This window comes from Tamandua tetradactyla, chromosome 5 (assembly GCF_023851605.1).
Source record: "Tamandua tetradactyla isolate mTamTet1 chromosome 5, mTamTet1.pri, whole genome shotgun sequence".
Lineage (NCBI taxonomy): Eukaryota > Metazoa > Chordata > Mammalia > Pilosa > Myrmecophagidae > Tamandua > Tamandua tetradactyla.
Window position 1 is genome coordinate 6664814 of NC_135331.1, and position 15994 is coordinate 6680807.

Genomic DNA, 15994 nt, shown 5'->3' on the forward strand with positions numbered 1-15994 from the left:
TACTCATTTATTAGCTCTAGTAGTTTTGTTGTGGATTTTTCCGGGTTTTCGACGTATAGTATCATATCGTCTGCAAACAGTGATAGTTTTACTTCTTCCTTTCCAATTTTGATGTCTTGTATTTCTTTTTCTTGTCTAATTGCTCTGGCTAGAACCTCCAACACAATGTTGAATAATAGTGGTGATAGTGGACATCCTTGTCTTGTTCCTGATCTTAGGGGGAAAGTTTTCAATTTTTCCCCATTGAGGATGATATTAGCTGTGGGTTTTTCATATATTCCCTCTATCATTTTAAGGAAGTTCCCTTGTATTCCTATCTTTTGAAGTGTTTTCAACAGGAAAGGATGTTGAATCTTGTCGAATGCCTTCTCTGCATCAATTGAGATGATCATGTGATTTTTCTGCTTTGATTTGTTGATATGGTGTATTACATTAATTGATTTTCTTATGTTGAACCATCCTTGCATACCTGGGATGAATCCTACTTGGTCATGATGTATAATTCTTTTAATGTGTTGTTGAATACGATTTGCTAGAATTTTATTGAGGATTTTTGCATCTGTATTCATTAGAGAGATTGGTCTGTAGTTTTCTTTTTTTGTAATATCTTTGCCTGGTTTTGGTATGAGGGTGATGTTGGCTTCATAGAATGAATTAGGTAGTTTTCCCTCCACTTCGATTTTTTTGAAGAGTTTGAAGAGAATTGGTACTAATTCTTTCTGGAACGTTTGGTAGAATTCACATGTGAAGCCATCTGGTCCTGGACTTTTCTTTTTAGGAAGCTTTTGAATGACTAATTCAATTTCTTTACTTGTGATTGGTTTGTTGAGGTCATCTATGTCTTCTTGAGTCAAAGTTGGTTGTTCATGTCTTTCCAGGAACCCGTCCATTTCCTCTAAATTGTTGTATTTATTAGCGTAAAGTTGTTCATAGTATCCTGTTATTACCTCCTTTATTTCTGTGAGGTCAGTAGTTATGTCTCCTCTTCCATTTCTGATCTTATTTATTTGCATCCTCTCTCTTCTTCTTTTTGTCAATCTTGCTAAGGGCCCATCAATCTTATTGATTTTCTCATAGAACCAACTTCTGGCCTTATTGATTTTCTCTATTGTTTTCATGTTTTCAATTTCATTGATTTGTGCTCTAATCTTTGTTATTTCTTTCCTTTTGCTTGCTTTGGGGTTAGCTTGCTGTTCTTTCTCCAGTTCTTCCAAATGGATAGTTAATTCCTGAATTTTTGCCTTTTCTTCTTTTCTGATATAGGCATTTAGAGCAATAAATTTCCCTCTTAGCACTGCCTTTGCTGCGTCCCATAAGTTTTGATATGTTGTGTTTTCATTTTCATTCGCCTCGAGGTATTTGCTAATTTCTCTTGCAATTTCTTCTTTGACCCAGTCGTTGTTTAGGAGTGTGTTGTTGAGCCTCCACGTATTTGTGAATTTTCTGGCACTCTGCCTATTATTGATTTCCAACATCATTCCTTTATGGTCCGAGAAAGTGTTGTGTAAGATTTCAATCTTTTTAAATTTGTTAAGACTTGCTTTGTGACCCAGCATATGGTCTATCTTTGAGAATGATCCATGAGCACTTGAGAAAAAGGTGTATCCTGCTGTTGTGGGATGTAATGTCCTATAAATGTCTGTTAAGTCTAGCTCATTTATAGTAATATTCAGATTCTCTATTTCTTTGTTGATCCTCTGTCTAGATGTTCTGTCCCTTGATGAGAGTGGTGAGTTGAAGTCTCCAACTATTATGGTATATGAGTCTATTTCCCTTTTCAGTGTTTGCAGTATATTCTTCACGTATTTTGGGGCATTCTGATTCGGTGCGTAAATATTTATGATTGTTATGTCTTCTTGTTTAATTGTTCCTTTTATTAGTATATAGTGTCCTTCGTTGTCTCTTTTAACTGTTTTACATTTGAAGTCTAATTTGTTGGATATTAGTATAGCCACTCCTGCTCTTTTCTGGTTGTTATTTGCATGAAATATCTTTTCCCAACCTTTCACTTTCAACCTATGTTTATCTTTGGGTCTAAGATGTGTTTCCTGTAGACAGCATATAGAAGGATCCTGTTTTTTAATCCATTCTGCCAATCTATGTCTTTTGATTGGGGAATTCAGTCCATTGACATTTAGTGTTATTACTGTTTGGATAATATTTTCCTCTAACATTTTGCCTTTTGTATTATATATATCATATCTGATTTTCCTTCTTTCTACACTCTTTTCCATATCTCTCTCTTCTGTCTTTTTGTATCTGACTCTAGTGCTCCCTTTAGTATTTCTTGCAGAGCTGGTCTCTTGGTCACAAATTCTTTCAGTGACTTTTTGTCTGAGAATGTTTTAATTTCTCCCTCATTTTTGAAGGATAATTTTGCTGGATATAGGAGTCTTGGTTGGCAGTTTTTCTCTTTTAGTATTTTAAATATATCATCCCACTGTCTTCTAGCTTCCATGGTTTCTGCTGAGAAATCTACACAAAGTCTTATTGGGTTTCCCTTGTATGTAATGGATTGTTTTTCTCTTGCTGCTTTCAAGATCTTCTCTTTCTCTTTGACCTCTGACATTCTAACTAGTAAGTGTCTTGGAGAACGCCTATTTGGGTCTAATCTCTTTGGGGTGCGCTGCACTTCTTGGATCTGTAATTTTAGGTCTTTCATAAGAGTTGGGAAATTTTCAGTGATAATTTCTTCCATTAGTTTTTCTCCTCCTTTTCCCTTCTCTTCTCCTTCTGGGACACCCACAACACGTATATTTGTGCGGTTCATATTGTCCTTGAGTTCCCTGATACCCTGTTCAAATTTTTCCATTCTTTTCCCTATAGTTTCTGTTTCTTTTTGGAATTCAGATGTTCCATCCTCCAATTCACTAATTCTATCTTCTGTCTCTTTAAATCTATCATTGTAGCTATCCATTATTTTTTCTATGTTTGCTACTTTATCCTTCACTTCCATAAGTTCTGCGATTTGTTTTTTCAGTTTTTCTATTTCTTCTTTATGTTCAGCCCATGTCCTCTTCATGTCCTCCCTCAATTTATCGATTTCATTTTTGAAGAGGTTTTCCATTTCTGTTCGTATATTCAGCATTAGTTGTCTCAGCTCTTGTGTCTCATTTGAGCTATTGGTTTGTTCCTTTGACTGAGCCATATTCTCAATCTTTTGAGCGTGGACAGTTATCTTCTGCTGCTGGCATCTGGGCATTTATTCAGATTTCTCTTGGTGTTGGACCCAGCAAGGTTGTAATATTTTTCTGTGAAATCTCTGGGTTCTGTTTTTCTTATCCTGCCCAGTAGGTGGCGCTCATGGCACACGTTTGTCTGCGGGTCCCACCAGTAAAAGGTGCTGTGGGACCTTAAACTTTGGAAAACTCTCGCCGTCCTGGGGGTTCGCTAGCCGAAGCGGCTTGAGCCGGCCCGGGGTCCGAACGCAGGGAGGGTTGCTGGTCGCCGCAGCCAGGGAAAGAGCCCATCCGAATTTCCTAGTTGGCCCTGGGCAACAAGCGTGGCGGGAGGGCGCCAGCGGCAGAAGCCCGCCCGAGAGAGTGCACGTTCCCCGGGAGTCACGGGGTCACCGTTCTCCGCGGCCTGGGGGTTTCCGATCCAATTCTCTCAGTTGGTCCGGGGGCTGCGCGTGGTGTGGGCGCCAGTCGCCTTGGTTTCAGGGGACCACCTTTCCAATTCTCCCAGCCAGCCCGGGAAGGGGGAAGGGAGTAACTCCGGCCGCTTGCCACCCCGCCCGGTAAGGCCCGCGCGCCTCGGCGATCTCACCCGAGCTGCTTCTCTCAGCCAGCCAGCCGTTCCAGGATGGGGTACGCTGTCTTTTTTATCTCTGTTGTGGCTTTGGGCGCTTTCTGTATCGTTTCTACTCCCCTAGTAGGTGTCCTGGAGAAGAAACTAAGATCCGCGCGTCTTACTAAGCCGCCATCTTCCAGGAAGTCACTCTGCATTCATTTTTATTCAACATTTTACTGGTGAGTATAACCAGTGAAGGTGAAAGAAAATAAAACAAAAGTCATGACATGATCTTATATTTAAAAAACCCTAAAGAATCCATCTAAAACAACCATTAGAACTAATAAACAAGTTCAGCAAAGTTCCAAGGTAAAAGATCAATACACAAATATCAATTTATGCCTATACACACTATCAATGACCAATATGAATATGAAATTAAGAAAACAGTTCCATTTACAATAGTCTCAAAAGGAATAAAATTTAACAAGAGAACTATGAACTTATGCTCTGAAAACCACAAAACATTGTCTAAAGAAGACCTAAATAAATGGATACACGTTCATGAATCACAAGATTTAATATTGTTAAAATGGTAATCCTTCCCAAATTGATCTAAGATTCAACATGATAATGACCAAAATCTCAGCTGCCTTTTTGGTAGAAATTGGCAAGTTGATCCTAAAGTCCACATGCAAATTCAAGAGATCCAGAAAAGAAAAAAGAATAACAAATTTGGAGGACTTGCATGTCTCAATTACAAAACTTACTCAAAGTTGCTTGGTGCTGGCATCAGGAGAGACATACAGCTCAGTGGAATGGATTTATGATCAGTTCATATTTTGACAAAGGTGTCAAGACAATTCAATGACAAAAAATTATCTTTCATAAATGATACTGGGACAAGTGGATATATACATGCAAAAAAAAAAGATGAATAGAGACCCTTACCTCGTACCATCTACAAAATTAACTCAAAATGGATCATTGGTCCAAATTTTTGAGTTAAAATTATACAAGTTTTAGAAGAAAGCATAGGAGAAATTTTGTGACCTTGGGATAGGCCCATATTGCTTAGATACAATACTAAGAGCATATTCTATAAAATTAAAAAAAAATGATAAACTGGACTCCACTAAAATTGAAAACTTCTGCTCTTCAAAATACCCTGTTAGGGTATGAAAAGATAAATACAGACTTGAAGAAAATATTTTCAAATCAAAAATCTGCAAAAGGACTCATATCTGGAAAATATAAAGAACTCTCAAAACTCAAAAATAAGAAAGCTAACAACCCAATCTAAAAGAGGGCAAAAGACTCGAATAGACATTTCACCAAAGAAGTCATGTGGTTGGCAAAAAAGCATATGAAAAGATTCACATCATTAGTGACTGGGGAAGTACAAATTAAAACCAAATGGCAATTCTCTATAGAGGTCAAAAATGGCTAAAGTTAAAAAGACTGACAATACCAAGTGTTCACAAGGACGCAGAGGCCCTGGAACTGCCATACTCTGCTGGTGGGAATGTAAACTGGTTCAACCACTTTGGACAGCAGTTTGCCAATGTCTTAAAATGTTAAACATATACCTACATAGGACACAGCTACTCCTAGGTATTTACCCAAGAGAAGTGAAAGCTTATGTTAGACAGAGACTTGTACAAATGTTCATAGCAGCTTCACGTGTAATAGTCAAAAACTGGAAACCATCCAAATGTCCCTCAACACATGGATGAACTATTGCATATCATTATAATTGAATAATAATCTTATCGAAGGAGTGAACTGTGGGGATAAATATATACATATATCAACATGGACGAATCTCAAATTAATTATCCTTGGCAAAAGAAATCAGACCAAAAAAGAAAGAACATATGGAAGAATTCTGTTTATTTAAAACTCTAGAAAATGAAAATATATCTTAGTGACCGCAGATCAGTGGTTGCCTGGGTAGGCTGAGAGGGGAAGGAGGGACGATTAGCAAGGGGCACAGAGAAGTTTGGGAGATTATAAATATGTTCACTATCTTGAATTTGTACACTCGTATGCTTTAAATATGTACAGCTTGTTGTGTATCAGCCACACCTCTATAAAGCTTTTAGAAAGGAAAACAGGTGGGAGGGGACAATTGCCTCAACACATCATATAACTAAATCCAGTACTATATTTAGATCTTTGTTATGACATTCAATTAACTCCCAATATCGGAGTTTCTCCGGGAAACACCATGAACCCAAATACGAAGCCGAGGACCTCTGTTCACCCACAAAGGTGCGGGCAGGAATCTAAACTGTGACCCAAGCACCCAACATCTCCCGAGGTCCTCCTCCCCCTTACTGAGCACAGACAGGCCACGGGGGGCTGGGCGCTGCACCGGGCTGGCCAGGGCCTGATGTCCGAGATGCTTTCCCAGGGCTCCAGCCACCACAGGCCTTGGACCCGAGCCAGGGCTGCTGGTGAGGAGCCGGGGATGGAGCCCGAGAAGACAGAAGGGAGCGTCCATGCTGTTCCCGGGTGAGGAGGTGAGCAGGCTGCAGCCCGGCTCGCCCCGGGACTTCTCCATATCACGCAGAGACTAGACCAGAAGGTGAGTTCCTAATTAAAGATGCCAAAGCCAGAAACGGACAAACGATCTAATTAATACTGAAATCAGAGTGAAAGTGACAGGAACAAAAGGTTGAGAATGCAGCAGAATCTATCCCAAAAAGGATAATGAAAGTCCAAATTGCCAGCATAAAGGACAAAATTAGGCAATAACATCCAAGCCTCTTGACAACTTATTCTTGGTACTTGGCTCCTGTGATGGGTGAAGGGAAGGAAATTCATGCACAGAAATAGAATCACCATGGCTTTTGCAGGAATTTTTGCCAGGTACTGCAAAAGGAGAAAAACAGTCATAAAGCTCTTTTAGATTTCTCTGCATCTTCACACAGAAGGAGCGTCGTCCTGCGGGCTCTTTGGAAGCCCCTCATGGCCACAGCAGAGAAGGACCCTTTCGAGGCAGGGCACCGCAGAGCCCCTTAGGAACCCACTTCCTCAGGTCCCACCCCCTCGTGGGTCCTCAGCAGCGTCCTGCTGCCCACCCACCCGCGGCTCAGGCTGCAGCTTCCACTTCTCCTACCGGCTCCTGCGCTGCTCGGCGCCCAGCGGAGCAGACGAGACTCCCCAGGCTCAGATTCCCCTGGGGAATCTTGAGTGTTTGCTATTCAAGTGAATGGCTTGCCTACATCTAAAAATTAAATCTTACATAAAAGTTCAGATTATTGGTCAGTCTTTAAATTTGTCTTAAAGCGAGAGAGGAAAATGGACGGAGTTATCTGTCCATTTTTGGGTCTATAAACTTAGACGTGCAGCACAGTAGTCTCTATCCAAAACCTGCTGAGTACCGACACATAAACCTCCCTGTGCCTCAGTTTCCCGCACCATGTCTTCTGCCTGGAGGTGCCCACAGATTGAAAGCTCTGGTGTATCTAAAGCAAGCAGAGCTGGGTCTGACACCAAGGTACCCCATGCTTTAGTGGGGGGCGGTGTTGATGACTCTAAGAGACCCTGGGGATGAAGACATAAAAACAAAGGATGTGCTGGGCCCTACCCGTATTTGCCCAGGCCGATGGAAACACACACAGGCAGGACCTGGGGGAGAGGAGAGGGAGGCTGCAGAGGAGGGGCCACTGAGTGGAGTCTGGAGGATACAGGGAGTGGAAAGGTGAGTCTAGGAGAGGGAAGGGCATGAGCACAGAGAAATGATGTGCAAAACCATGCAGAGAAAATCAAAAATGAGAAGAGAGAAACCAAGGCCCAAACAGTCTCTGGATCCAACTTTGCCTGAAACCCTCATGGCCATTTTTGGTCCCATGAGCAAATACATTTCCCTTTTGGGCTTAAGGCAGTTGGATTTGGGTTTCTGTTACTTGCAAACCCCCACCACTCAAAATCCAACACTAACCAATACAAGAATTCACCTTGAGCCTGACAAATCCCACCACCTACCACACCTGTCCAATCCTCTCCACCTGAATAGTAGTGTCTCCAGCTTGGGGACAGGAGCTCACATATGCCTCTCTAAGAGGACCATGTTCAGGTCACACATCATCTTCCATCTTTCCTCTCCTTAAATTCAACCACTTAAGGAAACTTTGGTCACAGAGCCCTTGGGTAGGTGCTGCATATTAGCACAGGAAATGAAGCTGCACTTTCAAAGCTGTGGTTTTCTCTATTTAATGACCAGTTTCCCACACATGGCTAAGCAAGCAGCAAGAAACTTTAGCTTTCACTCTGACAGCACACCCATCAGAAAACACACCACCTTACCTTACCACCTGCAGACCACGTTTGGAAACAAGATGCTTCCCTGGGGCAGGAAAGGCTCTAACATGTTAATGTTCTTCTATTAGCCCTTTAGTGTCTCATCATTGCCTATTTCAGCCGATACTAGAGCTGGAAAACTTAATTATCGCAGACATATGCTGGAAGGCATCATCTTAGAGATCAGCATGAGTTCGTTTTTATTTCTCTGCAAGCGTGAAAGAGTACAGCCCCTGCTGATGGTGCTTGACTGGCTTTTGGAGTTCTGAAAGCCACAATTCATTGACAAAAATACAATTACAAATACATAAAAACATGAGGCCATCACTTTGTCAGAAACAGAAACTCAAAGCTTAACACATAATTATAATATGGAAATTGTACTTTTCTTCCTTCCTCTGAATACCTTTAAAGAAACTTAGCAAAAGGAGAAAACATGCTGTGGGCGACGGAAGGCTGGACCACAAGGACATCCTATCATCATCCTCAAAACCCTGCATGGCAAAAGGGACTCTGCAGATGTTATGAAGTTAAAGATCTTGAGGTGGGGGGAGTCTATCTTGGATTACCCATGTGGGCCAATGGAGACACAAGGGTCCCTATAAGAAGGAGGCAGGAGATTTGGAGCCAGGAGATGTGATGATGGAAGCAGAGGTCAGAAAGAGATCTGAAGATGCCACACTGCTGGCTCTGAAGATGAAGAAAGGGATACGAACCAAGGAACATGTGATGCCTGCAGAAGCTTGAAAAGACAAGAAAACAGATTCTCCCCTAAGGCCTCCAGAGAACCAGCCCATTTTAGACTTATGACCCCAGAAATGTAGGATAATAAATATTTTAAGCCATAAATTTGTGCTAATTTTTTACTGCAGCAATAGGAAACTCATATGCATGCCTTCAGGTAATATGGAAGCCAGTATTTTGCAAATTTAGAAAAACTCCACTATCAATGGACTCCCTGATGGGAAAGCTGCAGGAATGATGCTTTGCTGTCGGCTCCTAAAAATACCCGCCCCTGAGCCTACACAGCCTCAGAAATAACTCAGAATGCACAGAAGCTGCAATCCTTGGCTCTGCAGCCAACCCACCTGGGTGGGAACTCAGGTAGCCTCTAAAAACAGTTGGACTACCTACCTCAAAGGCTGCTGGTGAAGAGGCAATGGGTCAATACCACTAATGTACTTGTTGTAACAGTACCTGGCTCTTAATAAGTATTCAATAAATGTTAGCAATGAATATTCACTAACTGAACTGTCAACTCCTACAGACAGTATTTATATGCATAGCACCTTGTCACTCCCAAAAGTCTTTATATATTATCCTCCACAAAGAGATGTTTAAAGTATCTGCAGAATAAAAACATCCCCATGGGGAAAGAGAAGAAGACTTGGATAGTACGGTCGGGTCCAAGTGTCCAGCCACCAGGTCCCTTTGACTAGGGGACCTTCCATGCTCTTTGAAGATTTCTGGTAACAGAAAATTCACTGGAGATACCCCAGTAAAGATAGGTGACTATGCTTGCCTTGCAGCTTGTTCCATCTCTGGGTAGCTCTAGCACTCTTTCAATAATTCATTCACTCATTCTTTCATATATTCAAAGGCACTTATTGAATTCCTGCTGTATTCCAGGTATTGGACCTAGGACTGGGGCAGAATGGTTAGTAAAAGAGACATAGTCATACACACTGGACCAACAGTAAAGCAGAGGTTAAAACCACAGATATGTTAGAAAAGAGATACAGATATATACATATAGCTATAATATTTATTGACATATTGCTGATCAAGCACTACGTGACTTCATACATATAGTCTAATTTAATCACCACAAACACTCCACATTGAGGTTATCCACCCAGATTCAACATATGACAATTCGATCATATGTGCTCTGCATAACCTTGGGTTGTCATCTGACAACACTTGCATCAGAAAACATAAAAGAATAAAAGAGAATGACACGGAAATTTATGTTATCTTCAACTCCCCCCAAAACTAGTTTATCTAGCCCTTACCTCAACACCCTCTTTGAAACTAGACCTTGCCCTGTAATGCTCTAGGAAATATAGCCAAAGCTCAAATGAAAGAACTAAAAAATAATAACAGGAAGCCAATCATCTTTTGAACCTCCAAAAGCACAGGGGTTCTTAAAACAATTTTCAAGGAACACTTTGACTATTGGTCCTTCTTCCTGATACACTGACTTTAGAACCAATCTCTGCAGATGGTCTCCTTCCACCTTTCACTGGACTAGGATTGGCCCCACTTTGCAGATCAGAGAAGTGGCCTGGAGTGGTGGAGTAATTAACCTAGGTCAACTGGCAAGGAAGGTGGAGCCAGGACTCAAACCCACGTCATCAGTCTGCAAATGGTTCCCTCTGAGCCTTCCCTTTGGAATCTAAAGAGGACAAATCAACTCCAACCTCCACCTGGTGGTCCCTGCGAGACTTAAGCACCTCCACGCCTCCCTCTTCCCTCGCCCTGGGCTTTTTCCCCACCCCACGGGGCTGATCCCTCACGCCTCCCTCAGGCATTGCCCTGTGACTTGATTCCAAGAGCCCAGGCTGCCCAGACTCTCTTGGGTGAAGCACGACTGACTTCCCAGTGTCCCCGCACGGCCTGGGGAGATGCAGGACTCTCAGGTAAAAGGATGGAGTGAGGCTTTTGATAGAGACCAGGGCCGGAGAGCTAAACCGCTTTCCTCTGAGCTCCACTGCTAGAAAACCAGAGGCCCAGGTGTGAGGAGAAGTGGGAGAGCCTCAATGCGCACAGGACTGGGAAGTGGTGGGGACGGCGGTCAACGGGGCAGGGCAGCCCTCATGGAAAGGAGCATCCTGTCCTCAGCCCCAGCAGGTCACAAGAAGACGGTTCCAGGGCCGCAGGACCTTGTGATTTTACATAAACGCTGGAAATGCAGACTTTTATGTGAACTTGCCCATTATAACACGATGACAGCAAGTTTAACAACAGCAATTTTTAAAAGTACAGATGTGCGTGCACACAGGCACCCGCACACTCTGCCCTAGCTGTGGTCTGCAGCCTGCACGCGCACAGCACCCAGCTCTTAACCGCATCCTCTACTCCCGAAGGGTTTGGGCTGCAGTTTTGTTTTTCATAAATTAAAAGTAGGATTTAACACTTGTCCCTCCTAATCTGGGCAGATTAAGCCAGGGTTTCTGACTTTTAAAATCATTTACGTCCTTAGATTCTTACCCCCCATAGTCAAAAAACTCCTGGTGGAAGGGGCTAATTTGTTAGTAAATTACCACAATTTTCAGCTTCCTAAATTCCTGGTCTCCCTTATCTAAATCACCATCCCAAGGCAGGAAAATGTTTGCTCAATCTGAAAAGACCCTCCCTGGGGCTCACATGGTGTTTTCTGCACCTTCACAGGGTGAAGGAGCGGCAATTTGCAGTCAGAGGACACTAACGACAGGGTCACACCTTTGGGGTGCAAAGGGCCCTGGATGGTGCTGAAGTCACAGCCCAGCTCTGGGGTGGCTCCGTTCACCCTGGGGTGGTGGCAAATTATACTGTAAATACTGACAATAAAAGCATGACAAATGCATCACAGTCAGCAAATTCATCCTCTCAATTACCGCAGGCCCCAGGGTTTGCAACAGAGCCTGGAATGCCCTGGAAAAGTCTCGAAGCAGCCTGGTGATATCCATGCCGTGCCTCTGAAGATGAGGCCAAGATTTGCTGGGAAGAAAGCCCCACCTCAAGGTGGCTATGAAAGGGACAGTGCAGCCAAAAAACTATTGTTTTTCAAAGCAATTTACCTACTGGGTTGGGTAGGGGGGATTTTTAGTACATTTCTGTAGGGGGAGACGACCAAGTAGAAGGCAGTGATGGAATCCAGGGCTCATGAGCTGGGGCTGTCCTCTCTCAGGGTGAGGCTCTCCACGGAGAAGAAGCAGGACTCCTCCGGGGAGGCTCCCACCAGGCTCTCTGGGGTAGCGGGGGGAAGTGGGGGGAACACGACGAAAGGCTCAAACAACAGCAGCAGAGACGAGCAATTTCTCTGAGCATAAGCACACAGAAACCATCACCAAATGCCAGCACCAATATTTCCTTTCTGTCACGACATGGGGCGGTAAATAACATGCATTGACAAAGCAACCAAGGGCAGTGCATCCTCAGTGGATTTCATTTCTGGGCAGATAAGCTCGTGTGGTTTGGATCAAGTGTGTCTACACTCTGAATTCTGAATGCCTTGGGTGTGTTTCCTCCAGCACTGCCCGTGGGTACAAGGACTTTGGGAGCCCAGGGCAGGGAAGTGTGACAGGTGTGGAGGCATACCACCTTCCTTCTCTAGGGAGATGAACAGGCCTGATACCAGGAAGGGCTGGCCCATAGCAGGACGAATTATTATCATTTCTTCTCTATCAAAACTGTCTTGGGAACAGTCTCCCGTGGATCACAACGAGAAGAAATCAGCCCCTCCCAGACTTCCTCTAGCACAGGACAAACCCCTAATGGCTTCTCAGTCTACCATAAAGTTCTGAAGATTGAACCAGGTCTCGTTTGCCCTGTGCACGGGGCAGGTGGGATGTCAGGCCGGACACAGGAAGTGCTGTGGGATTTCTCTGTATCGGCCGGACCAGACCTGGGGCTCTCAACAGCACAGGGAGGAAGGATGGGCCTGAAGATTTACATCCCTTTGCCCTGAAGTCTCTGCTGCAAAATGCAAAGGCCAACAAGTGTGCTAAGAAAAGTAGCAGAAGCGCTGAACAGGATGGCTCAAGTAGACGTCTGTGGAGAACATGAAAGAGCCATGGGATGGTTCCCAGCTGAATGTGGAGTCTAAACTCCAGTTCCTTGGGATGAAGAAGCCCACAGAAATGCCCCATGGCTGCGGATTTACCAAATTGTGTGAATATTACTTTTGCTGGAGAAGACACACAGCGGGGAGTGGGGTGGGGGTTCCCCAGTGCAGGCAGAGAGCAGCAGCCCCCACCCCCCATCACCGTTGCAGCCCCCCACCCCCCAGGAGCCCCTTACCCCTCTGGGAGGGCCCTGGCCTGCAGCCCTGCAGACAGGGGGCTCGGCCCGGACAGGCGCCAGGACCCCAGAAGGGGCGGCCGAGGGAGTGGGCAGCGGGGTACCTTGACGACGTCTTCATCAGCGGACCTGCACTCCACGGAGCCCGACACATCCACCACGGAGCCGTCCTCCTCCACTGCCACCACGCGCACCGGGACCACGACTTCCTGGCCCGTGAGGATGGCCGTGTTCAAGACTTCGGTGTCCTGGAGGAGAGAGGACAGGGCACGTCAGCCACCAGGGACGCCTGCACCGTGGTTTTCGGAGTCACCTGTGGGGGCGAGGCCCGGGCCCCACCCTAAGTGGGTGCTTGTGCACACCTGGACACGCCCGCCCTGGCGGAGGCAAGGCAGCCCATGGGCGTGGCCAGCTGCAGAGGTGGCGTCCTGCCCCGCCTCCTGTCCCCCATCCCACCCCACCCCAGCAGGTACGGCTCCCACGTGCACAGAAGGAGAGCTCTTTGCACTGTGTCTCCCCATCTTCACTGGGGAAGCGAATGCGTCATTTTGTGGATGCATCAACATCGTGAGTGCAGCCTTCATTTTCATTTCAAATCAGGAAGACAACAGCACGGAGACCAGAAGAGGACTGGCAGTGGATTAAAAAGCTCTGCTGGCCACAGCACCCTCCCACCCCCCACCAGGTACACACACACAGCCTCCCCGCCAACCCAGGGACCTGCTGCACACAGACATGCATTGATTTCGCTCTTCCTCCAAGGACCTCTTGGAGTTCTGCAGAATCTGTCTTCATAATCCATCACAGATCTGTCATGTTCTCACCATCCCCACGGCCAACTCCCTCCTCACACCATCACCTCCTACCTGGACAAGGACAGGAGGCCCCACCCCGAGGGGCCTGTCTGCTTCCACGCTGGCCCAGCCCTGAGCCCTCCCCCTCACAACGGTTGTTTGTTGCACCCCAATATAATTCAGGCTCTTTCTCTCTGGGCCTTGAGCTCTCTGAGTACATCCTGCTTCTCAGGAGGGCAGGTCCACCCTCGCAGGTACGGGGGCAGGGGGAAGCCCTGCCCACCTCTCTGGCTGGCCTCATACCCTGTCCCCTTCCCTTGGCTCAATCAAGCCCCGGGGCCTTGACAGGGTGAGCTTTCGGGTAAGCTCTTCATCACCGCTGCTTTTCCCTTTCAGAACCCAAATCCCAGAGGCTGCCTCGCGGTTCCTCTCCTCCCTCAGCTCTCAATGTGAAGGTGTCCAGAGAAAGTGGCTTTGTCCAGAGAAAGTGGCTTTCCCTGCCTGCCCATAGTCAACACCCCCCCCCATTTCAGGGTCTCACAGTCCCCTCCTTCAGGGTGATTACCAATATGACAATTCTATAATAATACTGGTGCTGACGAGACTGAGCATTCAAAATTATCAGTTCTGTGCTCCTGCAGGTAGCAGTCTTCTTTGTCCCCACCTCCACTGCATCCATGGGGCCCATGGGTCATGCTGGGCCGTGAGAAGCTGTGCAGGGACAGATCACGCACAGGGCTTTGATACCAGTTCAGCCTCTGCTTCATGCAAGCTGCGTCTAACGGAAGTCACAGAAACCCTGACTTGTACTGAAATAATTCCACATGGGTTTGCACACTTCTTGCGGAACTGGAATCTGGAAGAATGCGGCAGCTGGCTTTGGTCAGGGAGCCAAAAAGGTCAGGGTGACATCTCTGCCACTATCTCAGCCACCTCTTCAAAGGAGCAAGATGGTGCCCACCGCACCAGCCATAGCCATCCTGTCAACACAGGAGGAAGGCAGGAGTGGGGAGGGGCACACCTGCCACCCCTACCTCTTCATCAGGAAGGTGAAAGCTGTGTCACACAGCCAAACCCAGATGCCTTCAGGAAGGACAGGGAGCAGTGGCTCCCTGTTCCATGTGGGGAACACCCACAGAGAACACAAGAAAGAAGGAGAAAGCTAGAAGCCTGGACTTCGGTGCAGTGGAGCTAGGTAGCAGCTCAGCTCTCAAGAGAGAAGAATGAGAATAGCTCTTATAAGCATCTGCACTGGGCTAGGTACCGTGGCAAGGGCTTCACACGCTATCTGATCCAATGCCCATAACAAATAAATGAGGCTGCTTCTGTCCTTATCTCCATCGTACAGAGAAGGGCACGGGGAATGAGGAATCTCTGCTGGGAAAGAAGCAGGACTGGCCAGCTTGCGCATCCCTAGGTATCCTCAGTGAGAGAAGAGGTCACACGAGGGGGTCTTGTCCAAGGTACTCAATGGAGCATTGTTTCTAATGGAAAAAGGCAGAAACATTAAATATCCATCATTAGGAGAATGGGCCAGTGAACTTGATACGTGTAATACAGAATATCATGTAGCAGGTAGAATGATGAATTGCCTCCATACATTGGTTGAGATTAGGGCAGAGGGTTTCAGTTTCTTCCCTGTAAAATAAGAATTTTTTCAAAGGTTTTGTAAGGATGATCTTGGATAAATAAGGCATGTCCACCAGCTCTCTTTTTGAGCACACGGACTAGATTTTGCTGCCCAGATGAACTGTGGTGTGGCCTCATGACCTGATTCAGCTAATGGGATGTGAGCACAAGTCTGCTCACTGCCCAGGGGAAGCTCTGTGGGCTCAGTCTCCGGGACAGTGGCTGCTCTGTCTGCCTGGGTCTCCAGGGAGGACTGGCCTGAGCCCAGCCCCGGTGAACCATGGTGGGCGTGCGGTGAGAGCAAGAAGAAAACTCTGTCATTTTAAGCAACAGGAGCTGGAAATACCTTTTGAGATTGTTATTTTGACGATCTACTCTCAGGCAAATGCATACTGAACTCTAGTTAGGTTTGTTTTCCACAGCAGTGTGGGCTGACAATTCCAAACCTACATTAGTGCATTCTAGAATGAGCAAATAATCTATTTTGGATAATGAGAGTCAGGTTTGTCAGTAATAGAAGACTGAGT

The 15994-nt window shown here is 45.6% G+C and overlaps 1 protein-coding gene across 2 annotated transcripts in view; it reads right to left on the bottom strand.

Moving 5' to 3' along the window:
- TMEM132B (transmembrane protein 132B) overlaps positions 1 to 15994 on the bottom strand; it is a 403264-nt gene that overhangs the window by 43985 nt on the left and 343285 nt on the right. For both annotated transcript variants that reach the window (XM_077159552.1, XM_077159553.1), the window contains exon 5: positions 13149 to 13292. In XM_077159552.1, coding sequence (XP_077015667.1) covers positions 13149 to 13292 — 144 coding nt within the window. The remainder of the gene's footprint in view (positions 1 to 13148; positions 13293 to 15994) is intronic.